This window comes from Oncorhynchus clarkii, chromosome 10 (assembly GCF_045791955.1).
Source record: "Oncorhynchus clarkii lewisi isolate Uvic-CL-2024 chromosome 10, UVic_Ocla_1.0, whole genome shotgun sequence".
NCBI lineage: Eukaryota > Metazoa > Chordata > Actinopteri > Salmoniformes > Salmonidae > Oncorhynchus > Oncorhynchus clarkii.
The window spans coordinates 27,859,526-27,876,788 of record NC_092156.1 but is presented as its reverse complement, the minus strand read 5'-3'; the positions used below and the strand labels follow the sequence as shown (position 1 = coordinate 27,876,788).

Genomic DNA, 17,263 nt, shown 5'->3' with positions numbered 1-17,263 from the left:
ATTCAGCTCGCAACTACTGCCAAGCGCCTTGTTCACAATAACCATAGAGAGTGCTGTGTTAGTCATACATACATATACACATGTGCATGCACACACACACAGACACACTACAGTACAGACACAGACACACTATAGACACCGTGCATCATCAGCTGACTGCCAGGTAATGTACGCAGGCATGCACACACACACAATCTCCACTGACCCTGTGGGCAGATCATTGGAATCACTCCTATACCCTTGAGACCACTGAGGTGAATCTCAATAGGAAGCTAGAAGCTAATGGCCGTATGTATGCTGCTCTGGTTGGGCTGGTGGAGGACAATACTGAGTTTTTCACTCTAGGTTTTAGATCCACCATGTCACCCAGATGAATACCCTTAATGACAATCTGGGCCAATATTCATGAAACCTCTCAGAGTAGGGAATCAGTTTGTCTTTTTAGATCAGAATGAATAAGATAATAGACAGAGTGTCACGTTCTGACCTTTATTTCTGTTGTTTTGTATTTATTTAGTATGGTCAGGGCGTGAGTTGGGGTGGGCAGTCTATGTTTGTTTTTCTATGATTTTGGGATTTCTATGTTTCGGCCTAGAATGGTTCTCAGTCAGAGGCAGGTGTCATTAGTTGTCTCTGATTGAGAATCATACTTAGGTAGCCTAGTTGCTTGTGTCAGCACAGTTCTTATGATAGCTTCACGGTCGTTATTTGTTTATTGTTTTTGTACAGTTTACTTCGTGTTTTTCGTCATCTATTAAATTGTGCATTCACACCACGCTGCGCTTTGGTCCGCTTCTTACAACGATCGTGACACAGAGGGGAACAGATCAGAGATCAGCACTCTGAGATACTTTAAAAATACGGGCCTAGAAGGGCAGATAGCATTCATCAGACAACATCAAATATGTTTTAATTTAGCTAGTCATCCAGGCTAGTTTTAATAAACAGTTTCAAAAGTCTTAGAGTAGCAGTTGGGTTTACCTCAGTGAGACTGACCTGGAAAAACTCTGCAATGTTAGCCACATGGCTGGCACACTGACACTTCCTGGCATCAGGCACATCCTCACCAACCTGGGAGAGGAGAGAGGGAGCGGGTGGAGGGAGAGGAGAGGGAGAAAGAGGGGGAGTGGGGGGAGGGAGAGGAGAGGGAGAGTGGAGAGAGGGAGAGGAGAGGAGAGGGAGGGGGAGTGGGGAGGAGAGGGAGGGGGAGGGGGGAGTGGAGGAGGGAGAGGAGACAGAGAGGGAGACAAGAGGGGGAGTGGGGGGAGGGAGAGGAGAGGGGGAGAGGAGAGAGGGAGAGGGAGGGGGAGTGGGGAGGGGGGAGTGGAGGAGGGAGAGGAGACAGAGAGGGAGACAAGAGGGGGAGTGGGGGGAGGGAGAGGAGAGGGGGAGAGGAGAGGAGAGGGGGAGGGGGGAGTGGAGGAGGGAGAGAGAGGAGAGGGAGACAAGAGGGGGAGTGGGGGGAGGGAGAAGAGAGAGGGAGAGGAGAAAGGGAGAGGAGAGGGGGAGTGGAGAGAGGGAGAGGAGAGGGGGAGAGGAGAGGGAGAAAGAGGGGGAGAGGGGGAGTGGAGGAGGGAGAGGAGACAGAGAGAAGAGAGGGAGACAAGAGGGGGAGTAGGGGGAGGGAGAAGAAAGGGAGAGGAGAGGGGGAGTGGGGAGAGGAAGAGAGAGTTAGAGAAAAGAGAGGGAGGAGACAGGGTTAGAGCTACTGTGTGTTTCCGACTTCAAGAATACAGTAGTAGTGTCATCATCGCCGTCGACATCATCATCATCAATCAAAGTAACCACATTGAAAGGACTGGATGTGCTCTTTGTATTCTATTCAAAATGTTGTCTTTGTGTCCAGTTTAACAGTAGTAATTATGAGTGAATGAAGCATTGTGTCTCAACAGGAACATTCCTGGTAGCATTACATGACCATGACCTATTCAAAACAACACAATGGCCACTGAATACATTAAAGGAATAGTGGAATAGTAACCAAGCATAAAAACACATGGCTACTGAACTGGTACACCAATTCCAGGGCCCTTCACCTCCTAGTTAACAACACATCTCTGGAGAACTTCTGTATTGAATCACATTAGAACTTATAATGAGGACCACAGGAAACTGTTTTCTTTTTGAGAGGGGAGTTGATGGGTGACTGCAGTGCCTGAGAATTACAATACACCCAAAATGGAGGTTTGTAATAATGGACAAGAGACCCCAAATCTCACTCTAGAGCCATCCTAAACTGTGACAGAGACCAGTAGCCAGGGGGATGTCTGGGCCTGTCACAACTATAGACACAGTAAGCCCAGTAGACTGTCTCAGACTACTTGAGTCTCACTGGGCTGAATGGACACACACTGACAGGAGAGAGGGAGGGCTGAGTGGACACACACTGACAGGAGAGAGGGAGGGCTGAGTGGACACACACTGACATGAGGGAGGGAGGGAGGGCTGAGTGGACACACACTGACATGAGGGAGGGAGGGAGGGTTGAATGGACACACACTGACATGAGGGAGGGAGGGCTGAGTGGACACACACTGACATGAGGGAGGGAGGGAGGGCTGAGTGGACACACACTGACATGAGGGAGGGAGGGCTGAGTGGACACACACTGACATGAGGGAGGGAGGGAGGGCTGAGTGGACACACACTGACATGAGGGAGGGCTGAGTGGAAACACACTGACAGGAGGGAGGGCTGAGTGGACACACACTGACAGGAGGGAGGGAGGGAGGGAGGGAGGGCTGAGTGGACACACACTGACATGAGGGAGGGAGGGCTGAATGGACACACACTGACATGAGGAAGGGAGGGAGGGAGGGAGGGAGGGCTGAGTGGAAACATACTGACATGAGGGAGGGAGGGAGGGCTGAGTGGACACACACTGACATGAGGGAGGGCTGAGTGGAAACACTGACAGGAGGGAGGGAGGGCTGAATGGACACACTGACAGGAGGGAGGGAGGGCTGAATGGACACACACTGACATGAGGGAGGGAGGGCTGAATGGACACACACTGACACGAGGGAGGGAGGGCTGAGTGGACACACACTGACATGAGGGAGGGGGGGGGGGGCTGAGTGGACATACACTGACATGAGGGAGGGAGGGCTGAGTGGACACACACTGACATGAGGGAGGGAGGGCTGAATGGACACACACTGACAGGAGGGAGGGAGGGCTGAATGGACACACTGACATGAGGGAGGGGGGGGGGCTGAGTGGACACACTGACGTGAGGGAGGGAGGGAGGGCTGAGTGGACACACACTGACATGAGGGAGGGCTGAGTGGACACACTGACAGGAGGGAGGGAGGGAGGGCTGAGTGGACACACACTGACATGAGGGAGGGAGGGCTGAATGGACACACACTGACATGAGGGAGGGAGGGCTGAGTGGACACACACTGACATGAGGGAGGGAGGGCTGAATGGACACACACTGACATGAGGGAGGGAGGGCTGAGTGGACACACACTGACAGGAGGGAGGGGGGGCTGAGTGGACACACACTGACATGAGGGAGGGAGGGCTGAGTGGACACACACTGACATGAGGGAGGGGGGGGGCTGAGTGGACATACACTGACATGAGGGAGGGAGGGCTGAGTGGACACACACTGACATGAGGGAGGGGGGGCTGAGTGGACACACACTGACATGAGGGAGGGAGGGAGGGCTGAGTGGACACACACTGACATGAGGGAGGGAGGGCTGAGTGGACACACACTGATAGGAGGGAGGGAGGGCTGAATGGACACACACTGACAGGAGGGAGGGGGGGCTGAATGGACACACACTGACATGAGGGAGGGAGGGCTGAGTGGACACACACTGACATGAGGGAGGGAGGGCTGAATGGACACACACTGACATGAGGGAGGGAGGGCTGAATGGACACACTGACATGAGGGAGGGAGGGCTGAATGGACACACACTGACATGAGGGAGGGAGAGCTGAATGGACACACACTGACATGAGGGAGGGAGGGCTGAATGGACTCACACTGACAGGAGGGAGGGAGGGCTGAATGGACACACACTGACAGGAGGGAGGGAGGGCTGAATGGACACACACTGACATGAGGGAGGGAGGGCTGAGTGGACACACTGACATGAGGGAGGGAGGGCTGAATGGACACACACTGACATGAGGGAGGGAGGGAGGGCTGAATGGACACACACTGAGATGAGGGAGGGAGGGCTGAATGGACACACTGACAGGAGGGAGGGAGGGCTGAATGGACACACACTGACATGAGGGAGGGCTGAATGGACACACACTGACATGAGGGAGGGAGGGCTGAATGGACACACACTGACAGGAGGGAGGGAGGGCTGAATGGACACACACTAACATGAGGGAGGGAGGGCTGAATGGACACACTGACAGGAGGGAGGGAGGGCTGAATGGACACACACTGACATGAGGGAGGGAGGGCTGAATGGACACACACTGACAGGAGGGAGGGAGGGCTGAGTGGACACACACTGACATGAGGGAGGGAGGGCTGAGTGGACACACACTGACATGAGGGAGGGGGGGGGGCTGAGTGGACATACACTGACATGAGGGAGGGAGGGCTGAGTGGACACACACTGACATGAGGGAGGGAGGGCTGAATGGACACACACTGACAGGAGGGAGGGAGGGCTGAATGGACACACTGACATGAGGGAGGGAGGGCTGAATGGACACACACTGACATGAGGGAGGGAGAGCTGAATGGACACACTGACAGGAGGGAGGGAGGGCTGAATGGACACACACATACAGTTTACCTATAGAGGCATACAGATCTAGTTACACATGTACTCTACACACACATTTGTAGACCTACATCAACTGTACTAACACACACATTTATAGACTGTACTAACAGTCTACTGTACTAACACACACATGCACACGCATGCACAGACGCACACACGCACACACACACACACACACACACACACACACACACACACACACAGTCTCACCCAGTTGATGAGGACATAGCGTGGCAGTGCGGCCGTGGGCTCCTTCAGGCTGCAGAAGCCGTACATGACCCTGCCATTATCGAAGGTCACTGTGATCTCTGGTAGACCTCCAGCTAGAGGAGGAGGGGAGGAGGAGAGGAGGAGAAGAGAGAGGAGTGGTAAGGAGAGTAGGAAGGGTAAGGAGAGTAGGAGGAAGACAAGGAGAGGGAGAGGAGGGTGGAATAGGAGGAGGGAGAAAAAACTGATGAGAAGAATGAGAGGTAGAGTGTTTTCAGAAAAACACATCACTACCACTCTCAAGGCTGATCTGACCGTTCCACACTGACACAGTCTATGTCCTCCTCCACATTATGTGGCCCAGTGCTCTTCAGCGACTCACAGTTCAATGCTCCTACGGTATTCTGTTCCAGGTACAAACTAGCCTGGTGGAACCAGCCAGGTTGTATGATAGCTCACTTTCTATTTCACTTCACGTCTCACCATTTATTTAACCTTTATTTAACGAGGCAAGTCAGTTAAGAACAAGGGTAAAGGGGATAAAGGGGACTTTCCCTCTCACTCCCTCCTGAACTTGCAACCTTCCGGTTACTAGCCCAACGCACTAACCACTAGGCTACCCTGCCGCCCCATAGGCAGCTCTCTGCCCTATATGATCCTTACCGTTACCATCCAATATAATCATTCAATAGCTTGATATTGATAGTTCTGCCTGGTTGGTGGGCCGATGCATTTCCTTCATGACTTACACTGAGGAGAGCTGCAGTCTGGTAGCATTGAAAATAGGCAACTTCCAATGAGCTGTTGTCAACTGTAACAATGAGCTGTTGTCAACTGTAACAATGAGCTGTTGTCAACTGTAACAATGAGCTGTTGAAACATTAAAATCTCTTCGATGGTAAATGTATTGAGATGGAGAGACAGCTGACTGTGGTTGGGTCAAGTAGGATTGGGACTAGAGTGCAGACACATAAACACAGACTTGCGTCCTAAACAGGGTCATGCTGAGCCCTGAGACAGACGCCCACACTCACACCTGACTTCTCCAACGCAAGTGAACAGAGCTGACACCAATGCCATCACACACTCACAAACACACTCCAAACCCCATCTGTCCAATCAGAGTCAGGTCTCACTGGTCCAGCCCATCCACTCCACCTACTCTACACCAATAGGATGACTGATAGGTCTGCCTCGCCACAATCATAGGCATGCTTTGTGTGTGGGATGCTGTGTATCCCAGAGCTTTCCCAGGTTCCAACCCTCCACTAATAGTGGATCTCACAAGACCAGGCCAAGCTGGTCTCCCAGACATGAGTGTGAGGAGCAGCATGCACTGCAATGAGATATGGATCCCTGTTATTAACAGGCATAATAATCAACTTTGCGTAGCCGTTTAGAGGGTTGGACCAGTAACCGGTTTAAATCCTTGAGCCGACTAGGTAAAAAACATAACCTTAATTGCTCCTGTAAATGACTTAATGACTAAAATGTCAAATGTACAAAAATGTAATAATGATTATGCCTTCCTAATGGAATAGTTAGCATCTCAACAAAACATGATTTCCTTTTCATGTGATTGTTAACACCGACAACAATGGCTGGCTGTCACCTTCAATGGAGGCCTCAAAGCTAGTGAGTATGCCCTCTACTGACACATTTCCCCTCCAGACAAACAGTCATTATTAGTCAGTTGCAGGCTCTTTACCCTCATCTCAATACATGTTATCAATGCAAGAGGCACAGAGAGTACAGTGGAAACAAATAAACCAGAACAACAATCAATCATCTTCAGATCTCATGGTGGAGTTTGCTTACCTCCTGATGATGCCAGAGTCAAATCATTGCTGTTGCCCTCATATGAGAACAAGGCCCTGCATGAGAGAAACACAGAGAGAGAGGGGGAGACCGTCAGACATTTAGACTCCAGAACAACACAGCATCCAAGCATAACAGCCATACTGTCTTTCACCAGAACTTTCTCCAGTATGATTATATTTTCCATTCATACAGTGGTAACTATATGAGCAAGGGGAGGAAGAGGGAGAGGGTGCGGGTTGGAACACACTCCACTCAAGGCCAATACTCTACACACCAGTTCACGGGTGCTGTTAGTCCTGAGGAGTGGATAGGAGAGAGAATGGCATCATCTATTCACTTAGCTGTGAAATGAGGTAATGCCTGGAGCGATTAACTAGCTTTAGAAAAAAATCTAATTTCAATGAATTCTGCTGGTTTTACGGCATTAGATAGAAAGGTACTCAGGCTAAACTGCCGGTATTATTGTTCCCATTCTGAAGACAATGAGAGGAGATAGAGACATATCATTATTATCTGAATAGAGCAATGCAGTGAGACTCGATTACCCAGAATTCTACACACAGAGAGAGAGACAGAGAGAGAGAGACAGAGAGATATAGAGATGTGTGTGTGTGTGTGTAGGTAGATATGTGCGCACGCGCGTGTGAGACAATAAACAGATTATAAACATGTTTAATTAATGACTGTGGGAATACAGTCTCTCTTCAGCCTGGATTATAGCGGGACCATCGCATACCAGCACTCAAGTAATAATAAACACACGTACACACGTACACACATAGGCAAGGGGTGAATGAAGGAGAGTGGGATTACTGTATGCCAGCAAGGCAGTAACAGACATCCTACATTTCCAGATGAATCTGGTTGACCTTCCTCTATAATGTACTGTAGTGTCTGTTCAGCCAGCCATGAGGCTTCTATCAGAAGGACTGGCTCAATCCCTCTCTGTTTCTCTTCATCCCCTCATCCCTTTGTGTCTCCAATCTCCTTCCCTCTCACTCCCTCCTTCCCTCTCACTCCCTCCTTCCCGCTCTCCCTCCTTCCCTCTCACTCCCTCCTTCCCTCACACTCCCTCCTTCCCTCTCACTCCCTCCTTCCCTCTCTCCCTCCTTCCCTCTCACTCCCTCCTTCCCTCTAACTCCCTCCTTCCCTCTCACTCCCTCCTTCCCTCTCACTCCCTACTTCCCTCACACTCCCTCCTTCCCTCTCACTCCCTCCTTCCCTCTCACTCCCTCTTTCCCTCTCACTCCCTCCTTCCCTCTCACTCCCCCCTTCCCTCACTCCCTCCTTCCCTCTCTCTCCCTCCTTCCCTCTCTCCCTCGGTCTCCAAGCGTATAGGTCTGCAAGGCCTTAATGGTCCTGTCTCTCAGACCGGCTGTCCTTTAACTCCTCGTCTCCGCAGGGTTCTCTCTCTCTCTCTTTCTCAATTCAATTTCAATGTAAGGGCTTTATTGTCATGGGAAACATATGCCAAAGTGCTTGAAATAAATAATAAACAAAAGTGAAATAAAATATAAAAATTAACAGTAAACATTACAATCACAGAAGTTCCAAAAGAATAAAAACATTTAAAATGTCATATTACAGTATATCACAAAAGTGAGTACACCCCTCACATTTTTGTAAATATTTGAGTATATCTTTTCATGTGACAACACTGAAGAAATGACACTTTGCTACAATGTAAAGTAGTGAGTGTACAGCTTGTATAACAGTGTAAATTTGCTGTCCCCTCAAAATAACTCAACACACAGCCATTAATGTCTAAACCGCTGACAACAAAAGTGAGTACACCCCTAAGTGAAAATGTCCAAATTGAGCCCAATTAGCCATTTTCCCTCCCCGGTGTCATGTGACTCGTTAGTGTTACAAGGTCTCAGGTGTGAATGGGGAGCAGGTGTGTTAAATTTGGTGTCATCACTCTCACACTCCCTCATACTGACTGGTCACTGGAAGTTCAACATGGCACCTCATGGCAAAGAACTCTCTGAGGATCTGAAAAAAATAATTGTTGCTCTTCATAAAGATGGCCTGGGCTATGAGAAGATTACCAAGACCCTGAAACTGAGCTGCAGCACGGTGGCCAAGACCATACAGCGGTTTAACTGGACAGGTTCCACTCAGAACAACAGAAGTTGAGTGCACGTGCTCAGCGTCATATCCAGAGGTTGTCTTTGGGAAATAGACGTATGAGTGCTGCCAGCATTGCTGCAGAGGTTGAAGGGGTGGGGGGTCAGCCTGTCTGTGCTCAGACCATACGCCGTACACTGCATCATATTGGTCTGCATGGCTGTCGTCCCAGAAGGAAGCCTCTTCTAAAGATGATGCTCAAGAAAGCCCGCAAACAGTTTGCCAAAGACAAGCAGACTAAGGACATGGATTACTGGAACCATGTCCTGTGGTCTGATGAGACCGAGATAAACTTATTTGGTTCAGATGGTGTCAAGCGTGTGTGGCGGCAACCAGGTGAGGAGTACAAAGACAAGTGTGTCTTGCCTACAGTCAAGCATGGTGGTGGGAGTATCATGGTCTGGGGCTGCATGAGTGCTGCTGGCACTGGGGAGCTACAGTTCATTGAGGGAATCATGAATGCCAACATGTACTGTGACATACTGAAGCAGAGCATGATCCCCTCCCTTCGGAGACTGGGCCGCAGGGCAGTATTCCAACATGATAACGACCCCAAACACACCCCCAAGACGACCACTGCCTTGCTAAAGAAGCTGAGGGTAAAGGTGATGGACTGGCCAAGCATGTCTCCAGACCTAAACCCTATTGAGCATCTGTGGGGCATCCTCAAACGGAAGGTGTAGGAGTGCAAGGTCTCTAACATCCACCAGCTCCGTGATGTCGTCATGGAGGAGTGGAAGAGGACTCCAGTGGCAAACTGTGAAGCTCTGGTGAACTCCATGCCCAAGAGGGTTAAGGCAGTGCTGGAAAATGATGGTGGCCACGCAAAATATTGACACTTTGGGCCCAATTTGGACATTTTCACTTAGGGGTGTACTCACTTTTGTTGTCAGCGGTTTAGACATTAATGGCTGTGTGTTGAGTTATTTTGAGGGGACAGCAAATGTACACTGTTATACAAGCTGTACACTCACTACTTTACATTGTAGCAAAGTGTCATTTCTTCAGTGTTGTCACATGAAAAGATATACTCAAATATTTACAAAAATGTGAGGGGTGTACTCACTTTTGTGATATACTGTATGTCTATATACAGTGTTGTAACGATTTGCAAATATTTAAAGTATATGGTCATACATTTGGCAGGAGGTTAGGAAGTGCATCTCAGTTTCCACCTCATTTTGTGGGCAGTGTGCACATAGCCTGTCTTCTCTTGAGAGCCATCATGTCTGCCTACAAGGCTATGCTCACTGAGTCTGTACATAGTCAAAGCTTTACTGAAGTTTGGGTCAGTCACAGTGGTCAGGTATTCTGCCACTGTGTACTCTCTGTTTAGGGCCAAATAGCATTCTAGTTTGCACTGTTTTTTTGTTCATTCTTTCCAATGTGTCAAGTAATTATCTTTTTGTTTTCTCATGATTTGGTTGGGTCTAATTATGCTGCTGTCCTGAGGCTCTGTGGGGTGTGTTTGTGTTTGTGAACAGAGGCCCAGGACCAGGTTGCTTAGACTCTTCTCCAGGTTCATCTCTCTGTAGGTGATGGCTTTGTTATGGAAGGTTTGGGAATCGCTTCCTTTTAGGTGGTTGTAGAATTTAACAGCTCTTTTCTGGATTTTGATAATTAGTGGGTATCGGCCTAATTCTGCTCTGCATGCATTATTTGGTGTTCTACGTTGTACGCTAAGGATATTTTTGCAGAATTCTGCATGCAGTCTCAATTTGCTGTTTGTCCCATTTTGTGAAATCTTGGTTGGTGAGCGGACCCCTGACCTCACAACCATAAAGGTCAATGGATTCTATAACTGATTCAAGTATTTTTAGCCAGATGCTAATTTGTATGTCAAATTTTCTGTTCCTTTTGATTGCCTAGAAGGCCCTTCTTGCCTTGTCTCTTAACTTGTTCAAAGCTTTGTGGAAGTTACCTGTGGCGCTGATGTTTAGGCTGAGACGTATAGTTTTTTGTGTGCTCTAGGGCAACGGTGTCGAGATGGAATTTGTATTTGAGGTCCTGGCGACTGGACCTTTTTTGGAACACCATTATTTTTGTCTTACTGAGATTTAACTTCCTCCCCCTACACTTTTCCCTCTTACATTATTGAAGCCATACAAGTACTGTTTAAGGATCACTTAAAGCCTGTTGTATTCAAGCCACCCTTCAGTCTCCTTACTTTGTATTAATTTCTGTCCCCAGAAGGCAGCTATAGCAGAGCAGGGATATTTTTAAGCAGGCCTCTCTCTGGCTGGCCTAACCCTCCCCAGCCCACCACACCCAGTAGCTCATCTACAGTCTGTCTGGGACACACCAGGGCCAATGAGCTGAGAAAAGACTGGGATGCAGGGTGACAATGGAGAGAGAGAGAGAAAATAAGAGAGATAAGGGGAGAGAGAGAGAGAGAGAGAGAGTCAGAGAGAGAGAGAGTGTGGGGAGGAAGAAAGAGAAAGATAGGGGTGAAAGAGAAGGGTAGACATGGAGAGAGAGAGAGCGAAAGAAAGAGACAGAAATTGGAGGTAGAGAGAGAGAGAATGTGTGAGCTAGTTCACGTGTAGAACTATAAATAATTCCCTTTAAAGCAGACTCCTTTTATTATTCATAAAAGACTGGCATGACCTAGAAACAGCTCTGCTCTGTGGAGCCTATGTCACTGGGCCTGGGGAGAGAGAGAGAGAGAAACAAATCCAAAAACTCCCATATCTACTGGGTGAAATCCCACAGTGTGCCATCACAGCAGCAAGATTTGTGACCTGTTGCCACGAGAAAAGGGCAACCAGTGAAGAACAAACACCATTGTAAATACAACCCATATTTATGCTTATTTATTTTATCTTGTGTCCTTTAACCATTTGTACATTGTTAAAACACTGTATATATATAATATGACATTTGTAATGTCTTTATTGTTTTGAAACTTCTGTATGTGTAATGTTTACTGTTAATTTTTATTGTTTATTTCACTTTATATATTCACTTTATATATTATCTACCTCACTTGCTTTGGCAATGTTTCCCATGCCAATAAAGCCCTTGAATTGAATTGAATTGAGAGAGAGAGAGAGAGAGAGAGAGAGAGAGAGAGAGAGACTGCATGGCATACAGCAGGCATGGAGCTACTGCTGAGGGGGAGAGAAACGGAGAGAGCGACATGTGGGGGAGGGGTGAATAGGAGGGAGGGGTTCAGAAGGGTGTCCAAATGAGAGTGGGGGGTGGGGGTGAGGGGGTATGTGGATGGTGAAGAGAGAAGGGTAAGTAGATGTAGAGGAAAGGGAAGATAGGGGGGGTCAAAGTACGTGAGTGGATTCATGGGAGCTGGAGTGAGGGAGTGAGAGAACGCATGGGAGCTGGAGTGAGGGAGTGAGAGAACGCATGGGAGCTGGAGTGAGGGAGTGAGAGAACGCATGGGAGCTGGAGTGAGGGAGTGAGAGAACGCATGGGAGCTGGAGTGAGGGAGTGAGAGAACGCATGGGAGCTGGAGTGAGGGAGTGAGAGAACGCATGGGAGCTGGAGTGAGGGAGTGAGAGAACGCATGGGAGCTGGAGTGAGGGAGTGAGAGAACGCATGGGAGCTGGAGTGAGGGAGTGAGAGACGCAGGGGAGCTGGAGTGAGGGAGTGAGAGACGCATGGGAGCTGGAGTGAGGGAGTGAGAGAACGCATGGGAGCTGGAGTGAGAGAATGCAGGGGAGCGGGGTGAGGGAGTGAGAGTGTGAGAGAATGCAGGGGAGCGGGGTGAGGGAGTGAGAGTGTGAGAGAATGCAGGGGAGCGGGGGTGAGGGGGTGAGAGAATGCAGGGGAGTGGGGGTGAGATAATGCAGGGAGCGGGGGTGAGGGTGTGAGAGAATGCAGGGGAGTGGGGGTGAGAGAATGCAGGGGAGCGGGGTGAGGGTGTGAGAGAATGCAGGGGAGCGGGGGTGAGGGTGTGAGAGAATGCAGGGGAGAGGGGTGTGGGAGTGAGAGCGAGGGTGCTGGAGCCCTCCTCTATTGTCTCCCAGGGTGGGAAAGAGGGAATGAGCGGGCTGGGACTGAGAGTCCCTCACTATAGACCAATTACACTTCAATATCAGAGAGGAGGACTAAAAACAAGAAAATAAGACTCCAGGAGGGGGGGGGGGGGGGGGGGCAGAGAATGTGAGAAAGAAATAGAAACAGAGAAAGGGATATGATGAAGATGGGGTAGAGACAGGAAATTAGAAACTAATAGAGAGGGTAGATAGAGAGTTGAAACACTGTGGAAAACCCAGCAGATAGCCTATTAGTGTGAGTCTCTCAGTCTCCTCTCTGCTAATAGTGCTATAGATGGAGAGAGAGAGATGGAGAGATGGAGCGAGAGATCAATGGTATCAGATGAGAAGAAGAGAGGAAGACAGACCAATAGGCCATCAGCAGTCAAATAGATTTCATTCGAACCCCCCGCAACTCATTTCAGAACAATGTCATCGATGATCAAGCCGACGCTCGCCCCCAGCACAAACAACTAATCTGATTGGCTCTCGGAGGGTCATGGTGTCCAATCAGGGCTGTTTGTCATGACAAAGCTCTTCCCTTCTAGGAAGGTGAGTCAACGTTTCCTAAACAGCAGAGACAAAATAATCCAATACAGACGCCACATCTTGCTTTAATAGAGGTTTCGTATGTTGAAAGCTGCGCTAATGTCCACACACACACACACACACACACACACACACACACACACACACACACACACACACACACACACACACACACACACACACACACACACAAAGCAATAGTGTGCCAGGTTGTTTTTCCCAAAACGAGGTCGGGTGGCTCAGCCCAAATACATGCACCTCCTGTCATGACTCTCCTGATCCGAAGTATCAGGTTACAGTGGGCCCGCTCTACAGCGCCCTCTCTCTCCCACAGAGGGGGAGAGGGGTGAAGTTGGCCGTTTTATGACGGTCCTAAATACCTTGTAGAAACTCTGCTTTATGGCTCTGCAGGATGGAGGGGAAAGAAACATTCTGTTACAAGGAGATTCCTCCCGTCTAAACTCCAACATCAAAAGGCTGGATAAGGAAACAATATTTATATAATCCAAACATTGGGAATAGTCCATGGGTATTTAAAGAATAACCATGTCCAGCAGTTATTGTTTTGTGATATCATGAAGGACGGTATAACTAAATAACTGTACCTCTACAAATGTATACATCCCAGTTATCAGATTCACATTTAAATGTTGTGGAACTTATATGATAAAATATGAAACTATTTGTGAGAAGACGTAATGTGATGTTAGCCTTCCAAATGAGAGAATAGTTTTTCATATAACGTCTTAACCAGTCAGTGACCACACCCACGTGAGCAGAGACATTATGTTGGTGTCACTTTTGCCAGAGTGCATTAACATATTAACATATTACACCAAGCAGGCGGACGGTGTTGAACCGGACGTCACGAATGGCTAGAATCTACGAGACCAGAAAAACGTGGAGTGTGGCTGCACGTTGAAATGGTAGGAATTTAAATATCTAGAGGCCAGTACATTGCCGGGTTGCTACGGTTGTGTAAAATGGTTCAAGCTCTATATTAGACCAATGTGACCGACAGAGTGAGCTGAAAGGCACGAAATGGTTAGAAACTCTGAAACTCTCTCTCGAGAAGAAGAAGACTACACAGGAACATTCAGTCTGCAGCTGTTTAAGTACTTTTGTCTAGTCAACTCGACAGAGAACCACCGGGTGGTACTCTGAAAGATCCATTCTAACGAACACTTCCTCTGGAAGATTCGGTCTAACAGACACTCCGAGACAGAGAAGCTACAGCTACAAAGGACATGGTGACCAGAAACTTACACAACCAGAGACTTTCTGTCTAATTACTCCTCGTAGATGGGTCGAGTGTTGTCAACAGAGAGACAGCAAAGACATACAGACGTAAATGTGCACACTGCAATTTTTTCGAATGAGCGGCCGTTCATGTGCAAAGTATTCGCATTTCCATGAGCATAGTTATCAGCTGTGTGTACGATAGTGGAATTCCTTTGGCTCTACCTTTCCCTCTCTTCTGAATCCGCCATTTTGTGTTCAGGCCATCATATCGGTTTAGTCCACTAGGGACTTTTCATTGCATTGTGTAGTGATCAATGTGTAAACTATCCTGTTTGTGTGTTTATGTAATTATGTGTGATTATTTAGTTAGTTAGTAAATAAATAATTAAGCCAATTTGTATATCGCTGATTCATCATTCATTCTAGGGTTTGTGCAGATATCCAAGAGTTTTGCGATATTCAGAATGAGACTGATAAGGTAAAAAAGAATGAATGAATTGACTGTGACTGATGTAAGAGATATTTATATCTTTAGAGTTTAGTCGGGAGATAGTAACTCGTTAAATAACTTTTCCCGTGGTGACCCAGATTACTATTTAATTAATTGTTATATGATTAATTTAATCACGTAATGATTGAACGTGGTATGTAATTATTTTATAAAATAACAGTCAAACACATTAATGATAGTCACGACACGACACTCCCATTGGTGACAGATGGGTCAGAAGATGGGTCATATAGGTGGAGGAGTTCTAACTGTGTGGCTGACTAGCACTGGCTCAGCGAGTTCATATCCTTATGGATGGGGAGGAATTTTGAGATTGGAACTCTGATTGTGTGTATTAACAGGTTGACCCAAAGGGCACCTCAGCTGTCAATCACAGTGAGTGTGTCTCTATGGGAGGGCTTTACATTTACAGTTGAAGTCGGAAGTTTACATACACTTAGGTTGGAGTCATTAAAACTCATTTTTCAACCACTCCACAAATTTCTTGTTAACAAACTATAGTTTTGGCAAGTTGGTTAGAACATCTACTTTGTGCATGACACAAGTCATTTTTCCAACAATTGTTTACAGACAGATTATTTCACTTAGAAGTCACTGTATTACAATTCCAGTGGGTCAGAAGTTTACATACACTAAGTTGACTGTGCCTTTAAACAGCTTGGAAAATTCCAGAAAATAATGTAATGGCTTTAGAAGCTTCTGATAGGCTAATTGACATCATTTGAGTCAATTGGAGGTGTAGCTGTGGATGTATTTCAAGGCCTACCTTCAAAACCAATGCCTCTTTGCTTGACATAATGGGAAAATCAAAAGAAATTGTAGACCTCCACAAGTCTGGTTCATCCTTGGGAGCAATTTCCAAATGCCTGAAGGTACCATGTTCATCTGTACAAACAATAACACGCAAGTATAAACACCATAGGACCACGCAGCTGTCATACCGCTCAGAAAGGAGACGCGTTCTGTCTTCTAGAGATGAATGTACTTTGGTGCGAAAGTGCAAATCAATCCCAGAACAACAGCAAATGACCTTGTGAAGATGCTGGAGGAAACAGGTACAAAAGTATCTATATCCACAGTAAAACGAGTCCTATATCGACATAACCTGAAAGGCCGCTAAGCAAGGAAGAAGCCACTGCTCCAAAACCGCCATAAAAAAGACAGACTGGTTTGCAACTGCACATGGGGACAAAGATCATACTTTTTGGAGAAATGTCCTCTGGTCTGATGAAACAGAAATAGAACTGTTTGGCCATAATGCCCGTTGTTATGTTTGGAGGAAAAAGGGGGAGGCTTGCAAGCCGAAGAACACCATCCCAACCGTGAAGCAGGGGAGTGGCAGCATCATGTTGTGGGGGTGCTTTGCTGCAGGAGGGACTGGTGCACTTCACAAATAGATGACATCACGAGGAAGGATAATTATGTGGATATATTGAAGCAACATCTCCCAAATGGACAATGACCCCAAGCATACTTCCAAAGTTGTGGCAAAATGGCTTAAGGACAACAAAGTCAAGGTATTTGAGTGGCCATCACAAATCCCTGACCTCAATCCTATAGAAAATCTGTGGGCAGAACTGAAAAAGTGTGTGCGAGCAAGGAGGCCTACAAACCTGACTCAAATAAACCAACTATGTCAGGAGGAATGGGCCAAAATTCACCCAACTTATTGTGGGAAGCTTGTGGAAGATTACCCAAAACATTTGACCCAAGTTAAACAATTTCAAGGCAATGCTACCAAATACTAATTGAGTGTATGTAATCTTCTGACCCACTGGGAATGTGGTGAAAGAAATAAAAGCTGAAAGAAATCCTTCTCTCTACTATTATTCTGACATTTCACATTCTTAAAATAAACTGGTGATCCTAACTGACACAGATAGGACATTTTTACTAGGATTAAATGTCAGGAATTGTGAAAAACTGAGTTTAAATGTATTTGGCTAAGGTGTATGTAAACTTCCGACTTCAACTGTATGTTGAATCTTCCTGAGGCAGAGGGGACATTAGGGCAAGTGTTAGTGTTATTTAATATTGGGAGG

The 17,263-nt window shown here is 47.4% G+C and overlaps 1 protein-coding gene across 5 annotated transcripts in view; it reads right to left on the bottom strand.

The window, feature by feature from the left end:
* Window positions 1-17,263, bottom strand: part of LOC139418222 (drebrin-like) — a 124,731-nt gene that overhangs the window by 25,619 nt on the left and 81,849 nt on the right. For 3 of the 5 annotated variants that reach the window (XR_011635285.1, XM_071167510.1, XM_071167512.1), the window contains exons 2-4: window positions 6,795-6,850; window positions 4,980-5,092; window positions 982-1,071 (exon numbers count right to left, since the gene is read on the bottom strand). Coding sequence is in view for 4 of the 5 variants with exons in the window: in XM_071167510.1 (XP_071023611.1) it covers window positions 982-1,071; window positions 4,980-5,092; window positions 6,795-6,850 (259 nt within the window). In the remaining variant the exon portion in view is untranslated. The remainder of the gene's footprint in view (window positions 1-981; window positions 1,072-4,979; window positions 5,093-6,794; window positions 6,851-17,263) is intronic. The other 2 variants (XM_071167509.1, XM_071167511.1) reach the window with 1 other exon arrangement.